The sequence below is a fragment of the Nicotiana tabacum genome, chromosome 13 (assembly GCF_000715075.1).
Source record: "Nicotiana tabacum cultivar K326 chromosome 13, ASM71507v2, whole genome shotgun sequence".
Taxonomy (NCBI): domain Eukaryota; kingdom Viridiplantae; phylum Streptophyta; class Magnoliopsida; order Solanales; family Solanaceae; genus Nicotiana; species Nicotiana tabacum.
In genome coordinates, this window is record NC_134092.1 from 116,090,528 (window position 1) to 116,102,684 (window position 12,157).

At 35.2% G+C, this 12,157-nt stretch overlaps 1 protein-coding gene across 1 annotated transcript; it reads right to left on the reverse strand.

Annotated features, from left to right (window-relative positions):
- Nucleotides 1-704: 704 nt before the first annotated feature.
- LOC107760718 (AT-hook motif nuclear-localized protein 14-like) lies at nt 705-7,163 on the reverse strand. The gene is made up of 5 exons (XM_016578816.2): nt 6,647-7,163; nt 5,899-5,951; nt 3,275-3,406; nt 1,733-1,885; nt 705-1,173 (listed from the first exon to the last, which is right to left on the reverse strand). The coding sequence occupies exons 1-5, from the start codon at nt 7,032-7,034 to the stop codon at nt 907-909; spliced, it is 993 nt and encodes a 330-aa protein (XP_016434302.1). The 5' UTR covers nt 7,035-7,163; the 3' UTR covers nt 705-906.
- Nucleotides 7,164-12,157: the final 4,994 nt, after the last annotated feature.

The following is a 12,157-nucleotide window of genomic DNA, read 5'->3' on the forward strand; positions in this document are numbered from 1 at the left end:
AGTTTAATTACTTGTTGGCTTGTAAGTATTTCATAATTCCAAGGCCCAAGAAAAAAATTAATGCTTTATTATTTTTAAACTTAATATATAAATATATTTTCACATGTAAATTTATTCGATACCGTTCGATATTTATTCAGTTTATGTACATAAAATAAAAATCTTACCCTAATTATCGATACGGTTATAGATTTATATTAAAACCTACAATTTTATTAGAAGAAACCGAAAAATTGATTCGGTACGGTACAGTTCAATCGGTTTTATCGATTTTTAAATATCCATTGACACCCCTAGATCCGGAGATTTCCAAGTGTGGATTGTATACATAATAGCTAAAGTCTACAGTTTGATCTAACTGTGCTAGTGAGATCAGAGATAGTAGTAAGAGGTGCGTGCAAGCTAGCTCAATCCAACTGCTAATAAAGCCCGAATAAAAAGCAAGCCGTCCAAGCAAAGGGCATAATACCACTATCTAAACTCACTAGTAGACAGATAAGTAACCAAGTGGCTATGTTAAGAGACATACCCACTACTCCCTTGTGAGAATAAGTACAGACTTGGTATGATATATAGGTTTAAGGCAACTAGGTAACTCAGACCTAATCAACCTCTTTTTTAACCAGTATACACAAGTCAGTAAATCGTAGTGATATACATCCCCAATGAACAAAAAATTTAGATAACTCTAAAGCACAAAGACAGCAAGGTAATCCAGAGCAATGTAGGAAAAATTCTTGAGGTCCATACATCAGTGCATTTGGGAGCAGTTTTCATCTGCGAAAAAAAAGACACTAGAGGAGGTGTTGCTAACCTGTACAATGTAAAGAGTTTGTATATTCTCTTCCAACAGAACCTATAACTTAGGAAAGTTTTTCACACTACTCCTAACACGATACGTTTTGCCTAGTCTTGAAGGTGGTCATAGTCCCCATTTTCTGGAGACTGGTGCATGCCCTGACCGGTGCTAACCCTCCATTCAGTTGAATGTAAAGGCGATGGTTGCATACCACGAGACTGCATCATAAACTGACCTCTGCCCATATTTTGATGAGAAGAATCGACCACCGAGCGAAAGCCTACACTTGACATTGGTGACCCACCAATTTGCTGGGAAATATCATTCTTTACTCCCCCAGTTTTTGAGTCAACTGAAAATGAGCCAACAATCACCTACCAACACAGTCAATAACAAGCTGTCAGAAAGTAGGAACTTAAAGTGACAAAAGAAAAGAAAAGATCTGATATTTCACAAGCAAATTAAATAGATTGATCACTGCTTGTTGTCCTTCTTTGGTAAGTATCACCACTTCTTGTTTTTAAATGGGTCTTTCCTTTATTGCGAGATAGTCAAGGATACATTTCGGTCATTTGGACTTGTACATATTAGTTGTGATTTTTAACTGTTTTTTTTTAAAGTATATTACTTGTGACTTGTTTACCACGAGAAAACTTCAACCTTTTACACGGACAGATGCTTCACCAACTACTTCATTGGTGGACAAAGCAAAAGGAAATAAAAACAAGAAGAAATGAAGAAACAGAATGAGTCTCAAGTTAGGTACGCAGTTATCAGTAAGAAAGCATGCTAACTGTTCAGTCAGCTTGGTCCCATTAACAGATTTTTTTTCTCTAATCTCAGATAAGATAATCTGAAGATCAATATCTTAATTAATTTTGTTGATATCTAAGATCATAATAAGAACTTATAATATTCTTGAAAGTAGAAAACCTGAATTGGGCCTCCAGCTATCAAGGGACCACCTACTCCACCTCCAATAATTTGACCGTCTGTACTTGCCAGACACACACTAAGCCCACCGGTTCTGCCTCCAATCTCAGTGCGTACATAAGATCCAGAAAGAGTGAGAATGTCAAATCGCCCCTGGCATGAAGTAATACAAAGTTGTATAACTGTGCTGTATACCTCATTGACAGGAAAAATGCAACAAAAGACCATTGAATTTTGAATATGTTCTCTTATGACAGGCTGGAGTGATGATCCTCTGGCATAGAATGATGTTAATGGCAGCTTACTATAACTGTAAAACGGAAAAGGGTAACGGGAAACCCTGCTAGGCTGTTCTACATCCTACTGATAAAGCATGGATACTATTTAGGCATCTCAAAAATGTGTTGTTTACATGCTAAAGACTAAGACCAAATATTAAGCTGGTCTTTCTTGGACATTGGGCAAATAGTAGATGTGTTCAAGTGTCAGTTGACATATCTCTGATATAAATTAAACATTTCAAATATTAAATCCTCTTCCTCTTATTTGTTTGGTGAGCATTGTGAAGATATTATGGTCCTAGAAGTAAGACCGACCACTATCTCTAAAACAGAAAAATGACCAGAGAATGCTAGCCTATGTTCTTTATTGGAATATCTGGTATGCTTGATATATTTTTCATTGTGGCATCTCAATATAAGTACAAAGTATTTGGTCATAACTAAGTTATGACCGCTGCCATAAGACTACATAATTGTGCTTGAACAACAAAAGAGAAAATAGGGCTATATAGGAACAAATAGTTAAGTCTTACTTCCTCGAAAAGAAGGAACAAAGAGTTAAAGTAACGCAAAAGAGGTTTCACACTACTAAAAGAAAAGAAAAAAAGTAAGGCAAAAGAGTTACAGGGTAAGAAAGTTGGACTAATATTAAACTAAGTTTCACCTCCAAAGAAAGAAAAATAAAACACATAGTAGATGTACTACTACTTTGCTTGTATTAGGGGTGATAGCATTGTTTGATCATTCTTGGGGGTTTTGGGGGGGGGGGGGGGGGGGAGATAGCATTGTTTGATCATTCTAGAAGAACCTTCCCCTCTCTCATTTTTAATCAAAAACCACAACATAAAAAGTAAAGCATCGCAATGGCTTAGATTCCAGTTACATTACGAAAATTTAAGCTGCGTGTGAAACATGTGTGGAAGTCAAGTAAGAACCCCATGGGAATTTACGAAATTCAGGGACGATATGGGGACTCTTAACAATATCACTCTTGATTTGATGTGTCCTATTCTCAGTATATTTTTGCAAGTCATCCTGATTCCAATCAACAACAGTTAATTTTTTGGATAAATTCAATCAACAACAATGACGCACAACCAAAACAATAGAATTAGAGTTGAAAGCATGCAGAACAGAAAAGCAGCAAATTTCCTTCACTATATGATTAATTCTTGTATCTTCTTTATTCTGCTCTAGACCTATGTCTGTCTGCAAACTCAGTGCTTCCCATTGCCAACCACATCAGTAAGAAATTTTCTACCTCATATGTAATACTTCCTCCAGATGTTGCTGGCTGACGCAGAGAGGCATTAGAGATTGAGCCAGATGCTGATAATACGCATAGTTCGTATTTGCTTTGTTGCATGAACATCATGATTTTCTGACCGACATCCTGTTAAGTGAATTATGGAAAAAGCATAAGCATAAAATGGCAGACAAATACAAACGTAGTCAGTAAGTACACCTCCAATGCAGTGAAGTTAATTAGGAAAGGCGATGTACCATTGAAACTGCCATGCATGTTAAGGAAAAACTATTACTACATATTCTGATGAACAATGAATGGATAGTAAAGGACTAAAAACCCTGAATCATATATCTGTGACAACTAATCATCAACATCACGGGTTTGATAAAAAAGAGACAGAAATCAGTTTGATATGCTCAGCATACAGAAAGAGATGATACTAAAGGCACATTTAAGTTGGTGCAACAAGAAATTAACCATGGACAGTACTTCTACATAGATCAGATGCCATGCAAACACTGTAATGGAACATCACTTTTGACTTAATATCAATTGGTAAAACCCGAAGAGGAAAATGGAACGCAAACATTTCTTATTACAACCAGTTACTGAGGTCAGAAGGAACATAAACCAAAAGCATTCCAGTTGAACTGCAAGAGTAACATGGAACACAAAGACTCTGGAAAAGGCGAATATCTGAGAACTCATAGTACTACAAAGATTTTGGAGATGGGGATATCTTCAAAAAGATCTTTGCTATTGGCATAAGTAATGACAAGTGAAGCAAGAGAAAAGAAGAGAACATGAGAGGTAGCAACTAAACCAAATCAAAAGGCACTTAAACTGCAATTATATTTGATTTAGCATGAGAAGAAAAAACAATATTCTCTTAAAGTATCAATCTCTCTTCTCTATTACATTCTTTTATGGGTCTCTCTCTTCTTTATAACATATACAATTAGCAAGTGAAAAGGAGAACAAACCAGAAATTCCCTTTAATAACAAAAGGAACAGATGATTATAAGGCTAGCTGTTTTCCTATCTTCATTTGTGCTATGTGATAATTATAATAAGATAATGCTTTTCCATCTTTCACAGACTATCAATAGAGTAGAAGACCAGAAAAATCAATTTATCCTTTCTCCCTTCTGAGGCTGTGCACCATAGCTCATATTCAATTTTCACCAAGAATCCTAAAAAAGAGAAGCTAGTACTTTCTTGATTTAAAAATAAAAAGAGTGAAACTAGTACTTTAGATAGGTTATAGGTATGTTCCTAGCTGAATTTTCTATATCTAAGTTGGTAGCCACAAGATCCAGAATTTGCCAAATTTCTTGAATGTTGGCATAATTAGCAGGAGATGCTGAATTTCCCACAGGCAATTTTATCTGAGTTATATGCTATAACAACATTACATCGGAGAAATTTTAAGCACGAGCTTTTGTCACATCAGGGAATTTTCTTTTAAAAAATATCGATGTACACATTATAACTGATCCTAGAAAAAATAAACCTAATTCAGTTTTCCAATTAAAACCAAACTTCTAATAAACCTAGGACAATATTATTGTCATCATTACAAAGATATACCAACAAGGAGTTTAAATATGTTTAAACAAATAATGCTCAGGCAGGAACCAACAATTGATATCCATTATATATGGTTTTAATCATATGACCCTTATACATGGTATCATTAACTTCCTCTTGGGCTTGTATCTTGTTCACACTTAATAAGTTTTAACCATATAGGAAATGCGAAAGGTTTGCACACAAATAATTGTATAAGCAAGTGTTCTATCATATAAAATATCCATCCAATATTAACTGTTTAGAGAAAATAATCCATATTCCATAATTGTTTCTGTATAGGGGAGAAGAAATGAATTAGCGAATCAAGCCATGTAGTTCAGTTCTTAAATGCAAAAGGAAATAAAAACAGAACAACCCTGCTCGAATAAAAGAGGAAAAGAAGTAACAAAGCCGTAGTGTCAAAAAATCATAAATGAGAAGAGTAACACGCTCCACGCATCAGTAAAAGAGGAAACGTTGAGCATAAAGGATAACCTTTCAACATAAACTTCTTCCCTTCCCAAAGAGGTACAATAAATGGACTTAAGTGGAACCAATTTATATAGCCTAAAAACATCAATTATGACGTCTACAAGTTACCACAGCAAAATGAAATGAGGGCAAGCTAAATAAAGGAAAGGCGTAAGCACGTCATAAAAAAGAAGTGGACATAAGCAAGCTAGACCATCTAGATTCTAGGAGGTGCTTGAGTTAGTGTAATAGAAGTATCATCAGTTGGATATTCAAATAATAGCTCCAATCTTCCAGAAATCCAATGTCCCAACACCTATAACTTCACCCAGTACAATTTATGGATTACTGTCCTTTTTATCCATTCCAATTTATTTGATCCCTATCCAATTTATTTGCTCAAAAAGAAAAACTGCTTTTCCTTCAAGGAATTAACTATCTATTTGAGAATTAACTAGATACGTAAAGTGAAACTATCTATCAAAAACAGATAAAGTATATGAGAGGAATCATTTATCGCTGATTCAAGCACAGTGAACTTTGCATAATCAGAGGAGCTAATAGAGAATCTGGAAGAAAAATTCTGAACATACTTCTCCAGTAGACACATTAATGATATGAGGTGAAAAACCTTGTCCAGCATTACCTGCATAAACCAATAGGAGAAATTAGAGTAAAACTGGCCCTCTTCTTTTATCAATCGTAATTAGGACTTTTAAACATTGGGCAACAGAGTCAACTAGCTCAATATAATATATGAGGCAAAAAATTAATTTAAGCTCTTCCAATTAAACAGCCCCCCCCTCCCCCTGGAACATAAGGGAACTAAAACAAAAGGCAACAAACTTGTAATGCTTTGCAAATCTCTTAGATTGACTCTTTGTTTACTACTTCACTGGTGGCTGCAGACAGCCCCGTATTCTGCCTCTACACTTGATTTTTTATTTAAATACTACTAATTTTTTCCTCTATTAACCAGCAAAGCTATTGATAAGAAGGGGGTAACATGGACAAGGTAAAATATTTTCTACTGCATACAAACCATGCAAAGATCTCTTTTTAAAAACCTTAGTTTAAGGAATGGGAAAAAAAGGTGGAGAAGTAGGAGGTCCAACACAAGAATAAAGTATCCAATAAACTATGGCAGAAAATAAAAAATAGAAAAGCATAGATACGGATATAAGCATGTGCCCATATGCCCCTCCCGCATATAATGCGGTATACTACTATATTACTTTCAAACACATTCTAAATTCTAACAGATGAATATAAACACCAAAGAACAGATTTTTAAAATTCCGTGGCGGCGCGTGCAGGAGCGTGATAGACAGCGGGACTCACCCAGAGCGGCCAATTGGGATTTCTTAGAAGAACCACCAGCGGCGTCAGCTCCAGCACAACGGCTCAAAGCATGATCCCGCTTTTTGGGCGGAGCCGAAGCCGAAGAGAGCCGTTTAGCAGCGGCAGCTTGCTCCGGTGTGCTATATTTTCTGGGCCTCCCTCGCTTTCTCTTCACGCTTTCCATCGGCGGCGACACGGCGGCGGACGGCAGTGAACCAGTGTACACCATGTGAGAAGCAGCGGCGGTGGTAGCGGCGGCGGAATTGTTAGTGGAGTTGTTTTGCACAATTCCATTGGTGGTGGGGTTAGGGTTTTGCGGTGGTTGTGGTGGTGGTTGGTGGTGGTGGAAGTAAGAGCTGAGTCCACTAGTTTCATGATTCGGCTCCATAGAGAATTTTGAGAGAGGTTTTTGGATTCGAGAAAATTGAGATTATTTTTCTTTTTTCTGAATTAAATTCTTTTCTGCTTTCTTTTTGATATTTTTTGCTTTTGACGGTGTAGATGAAGGTAGTGGTCCTTTAGTGGATTTTTGCAGCCGTTAGATAGGAAGTTAGTAGGATTCTATACACTTTTTGAAATTTATAGATAGTGCATATCCGGATATAAGATACTCATAAATATCTATTATTTTTACCTTTTTAAGAGTTTACATAAATGCCCCTAAACTAGTCTTGATTTTCAAAAAGACCATTTAAACTTTATGGGATGGAAGTTATAGGAATCATTTATTTGCGCTCAATGAATGAAGGTCTAAAATTTATTTTTCAATCCTTAAATATATTATTTAATTTACAACCACTTATAAATCTGAATAATTAAAATTTATAATAAAGTATTAATATCATTTAAATATTATATTTATTGTTATCCATTTAAGAATTTCTACAAATATGGCATTTTGCATTACACTATCCACTTTCATCACTAATAGTCATCGTCGTCCATCATTATTATCGATTTATTTGCGGTGTCGAATCAATTCAATTTATTTTTGGTATTTTATTTTAAAGATGTCAAATAAAAATAATAATGTTTCTAGTATTCACGTTCATTAAATAAATAGAAAACCCTTTCATATAACATAAAATTGCAATTCTCATCTTAAATGACGATAGATGAAATGAGTAATTTTAATTTTCAAAAGTACTTTTATGATTTTTTGTAGGTGTAATGTATTTTACGCAATAAAAATTTTCCTTCACCCAATAATCACACCAAATCAATCAATATATTATATATGCTTGTACATGGACTTCTTTCACATAATAATGGTTGCCTAGTATGTATTCTCGCCTAATTAAGTCACTTAACCATTGTAAGTTAATATGTTCGGTATGAACACTAGTTAGAATAAATTTCTACTGAAGAGTAGTGTAATGTACGTATAGCATGAAAATTCAAGTTGTTCTCTCATCTCACGATTTATCTCAATATAAATATATTCTCACATGTTTCTTAAGTTTCACCTGCACACCAACAAGCCACTTGTTATTCAATCCGTATTAAACTATAATATTATGAAACAGTAAATTTCTACGACATAAAACAGAAACAAGAAAAACAGAAATAAGGCAGAAACTGAAAATAGTCAGAAATCAGAATCAGAAAATAATTTTCGGAATGAAATTGTGCCCTCTAAATGCATAGTGTGTCCTTAAAAAAATTATTCCCCTCAGATACCCGAGGTGTTAGAATATTATCCTCTCGTGATATAACGATTTAACTCACCAGAGTATCGGTACCTAAAAAGTTGGTGAACTGCGAACCATTTAATGGCTGTAAACCACACTGGATTTTACTTCTGCAGAAGAAGAAGAAGTTCAGAAAATTTCGTAAGGAAAAATTCTGGGATCAGTAGCGAATTTATAGCCTTTTTCTGGCGCTGCTTCTAAAAATTTGCAACCTTTCAGAAACAACCATGGTTGTTGGAACATACAGAAAGATTTAAAATATTTCGGGAATTAATTAAATAATTGAAAGAAATTTTGTCTAAAAAAATGAATCAATCAATCGATCTTTGACCAAATCTGAAGCCGAAGCTGAGCCGATCGACGACGATGGCGGCGCGAGACTTACCTTCTTTCCAACCCATTTAACACCAAGAAAAGTATTTTCTTAATATAAGCACATTCCCTTTTTTTTTTCCACTACCAATTAGGGACAACTGCTCTTTCCAAAATATAAGGGAACAACTCACTTTCCCTTCACATTTCTTCATTCCATTTCCCATTCACCAACTTTTCATCCCAACAATCCCCCACATAAAATGAGGAATGACTATAAGATAAATGAATGCACAGACGAATGTGTAATTTGCAAGCAAGGATTAATTGCATCTGGATAAGTAGGTTTTCCTTTGAACTTTTCATAGTGAACTTATATTGGATATACGCGGTCAATCAGTAGATTTGATATCTTTGAACCGTCAAGATTTGTTGTATACCTAGACAACATAAGTCACACAATCAACCCTTAACCATCTATGATTCTCACGGTTATACTCGTTTCAGATATGAATATCGCTTGGTTTCATGAGTGCTTAGGGAATAGGCCTTTACCTTCATTCCCCTTGAAGCGGCTTACACTTCACACTCACATAGGTGATTTCTAAACGTGTAGTCCCATAGACACATTATCTGGTCATTTCCTGCCAGACTTAGCAAATCATTAAAAAAACTTTAAGCTTTATTGACTCATCAAAAAGCCTTAATGCTTTACCGTGATTCCTGAACATTGTCTTCATCACAAGAATGAGTTGAGTTATTTGACAATGTTGAACCGTCATTCATAAATTTGTTTGATCTCTTTGAACCTAGCTCTTGGGATCTCCAGTTTGCTAGGTAGAGTTACCGTCATGATGACTTGTCTTAGGCTTTAACCCTATTCCCTTCGATGATCTTTCAACTGTCTCTCTAGATAGGCCTTTTGTAAGTGGATCTGACACGTTATCTCTTGACTTCACGTAGTCAATCGTGATAATACCACTAGAGAGTAGTTATCTAACGGTATTGTGTCTCCGTCGTATGTGACGAGATTTTTCGTTATACATAATTCTTCCTGCCCTACCTATTGCCGCTTGACTATCACAATGTATACGTATATGTGCTAAAGGTTTGGGCCAAAATTGAATATCTTCCAAGAAATTCCGGATCCATTCAGCTTCTTCACCGGCCTTGTCTAAAGTTATGAATTCAGATTCCATCGTAGAATGAGCGATGTACGTTTGTTTGGATGATTTCCAAGACACTGCTCCACCCCCAATTGTGAAAACATATTCACTCGTGGATTTAACTTCAGATGATCCAGTGATCCAATTTGCATCACTATATCCCTCGATCACGGAGGGATATTTGTTATAATGCAAAGCATAATTTTGGGTATGTTTGAGATACCCCAAAACTCGTTTCATTGCCATCCAATGTATGTGATTGGGATTACTTGTAAACCGACTCAGTTTACTAATAGCACATGCTATATCTGGTCGTGTACAATTCATGATATACATCAAACTTCCCAATACTCTTGCATAATCCAGTTGTGAGTCACTTTCACCTTCATTCTTTTGAAGTGCATAACTCACGTCAATTGGAGTCTTGGCAATTTTGAAATCCAAATACTTGAACTTGTCAAGTACCTTTTCAATGTAGTGAGACTGTGATAATGCTAGACCTTGTGGAGTCTTGTGAATTCTAATTCCTAAGATCACATCAGCAACTCCTAAGTCTTTCATGTCAAATTTTCTAGCCAGTATGCGCTTAGTAGCATTTATATCTCCCATATCTTTGCTCATTATCAACATGTCATTAATATATAAACAAACAATGACTTCATGACCTGGAGTGTTTTTAATGTAAACACATTTGTCACACTCGTTGATTTTAAAACCATTTGGAAGCATTGTTTGGTCAAATTTAGCATGCCATTGTTTGGTTACTTGTTTAAGTCCATAAAGCGACTTAACAAGTTTGTGCACTTTCTTTTCTTTACCAGGAACCAAAAAACTCTTAGGTTGTTCCATGTAAATTTTTTCCTCCAATTTTCCATTTAAGAAAGCTGTTTTAACATCCATTTGATGGATTTCAAGATCATACACAGCTGTCAGTGCCACTAACACCCTAATAGTGTTATCCTCGTTACTGGCGAGTAAGTGCCAAAGTAATCAAGGCCTTTCTTTTGTTTATAACCTTTGACAACAAGTCTTGCCTTATATTGTCAATGGTGCCATCAACTTTCATTTTCCTCTTAAAGATCCATTTTGAATCTAAATGCTTATTTTCTGGAGGAAGATCAACCAATTTCCATGTATAATTATCCAAAATTGATTGAACCTTACTATTGTCTGCCTTTTTCCAAAATGCTGAATCAGAAAATGACATAGCTGCTTTGAACATTTGAGGCTCATTTTCAAGCAAGAATGTTTGAGGCTCATTTTCGTAGCACTGCAGATATTGTACAAATCATCCTCCAAAGCACTTAGGATGTAGCCTTTGCAAAGAAAATCTGCATGTTTTCACGCCTCATCAATCATAAGTTTTTCATTGTCTGGCATATCGGCAGCAGGCACTGGAGGATCTTCACTGGTAATTTTCTGCATACCAAGTGTGGCAAGCCAAAAGAACACCCTTTGATGCCATCCTTTGAAGTTAGCTCCAGAATTTTTTTTTCGATTTTTCGGCCGGTGGCACAGTAGTTCGGCTACGAGGCTATTGTCGTTGCCGCAACAGTCGCAAAAGGATTTCTATTTGCAACTACCATTTCTCACTGTCAACAACAGAACAATTCAATTAATGGCAAAAATTAAAAATAGTAAACAGTACTGTAATTAATAATAAACAGTACGGTTTAATAAACAAAAATCAAAGTTTTTATATACCGTTTCACAAGAAAACGATGAAGTTTTTATGTTATTTAAATCGTTTCTGAATTTTAATATTCCGATGAAGTTTTTATATCTTCAAATCAGAAATAGAAAAATTCAGAAGCAATAGAAAACCACAAATATTTTAATCTCCATAAAACAAAATACAGATTAAAGTATAAAAGTAATTTTCTTAAGATTGTTATTCAATATGTATTAAACTATAATATTGTGAAACGGTAAATTTTTGTAACATAAAACAGAAACAAGAAAAACTGAAATAAGGCAGAAACTGGAAATAGTAAGAAACCAGAATCAGAAAATAATTTTCGAAATGAAATCGAGCCCACTGAATGCACAGTGTATCCTTAAGAAAATTATTCTCCTCAAGTACCCGAGGTGTTGGAATATTATCCTCCCAGGATAGAACGATTTAACTCACCAGAGTATCGGTACCTAAAACGCTGGTGAACTGCGAACCACTTAATGGTTGTAAATCACACTGGATTTTATTTGTGTAGAAGAAGAAGAAGTTCAGAAAATTTCATAAGGAAAAATTCTGGAATCAGTAGCTAATTTATAGCCATTTTCTGGTACTGTTTTTGAAAATTTACAACCTTTCAGAAACAACCATGGTTGTTGGAACATGCGAA

Excerpts from the sequence above, each read along its gene's own strand:
- LOC107760718 (XM_016578816.2), bottom strand. The coding sequence starts at position 7,034 with ATGGAGCCGAATCATGAAACTAGTGGACTCAGCTCTTACTTCCACCAC. Across the intron at positions 5,952-6,646 it reads ATCCCAATTGGCCGCTCTGG|GTAATGCTGGACAAGGTTTT; the intron begins GTGAGTCCCGCT and ends TGGTTTATGCAG. Across the intron at positions 3,407-5,898 it reads TTAATGTGTCTACTGGAGAA|GATGTCGGTCAGAAAATCAT; the intron begins GTATGTTCAGAA and ends TTCACTTAACAG.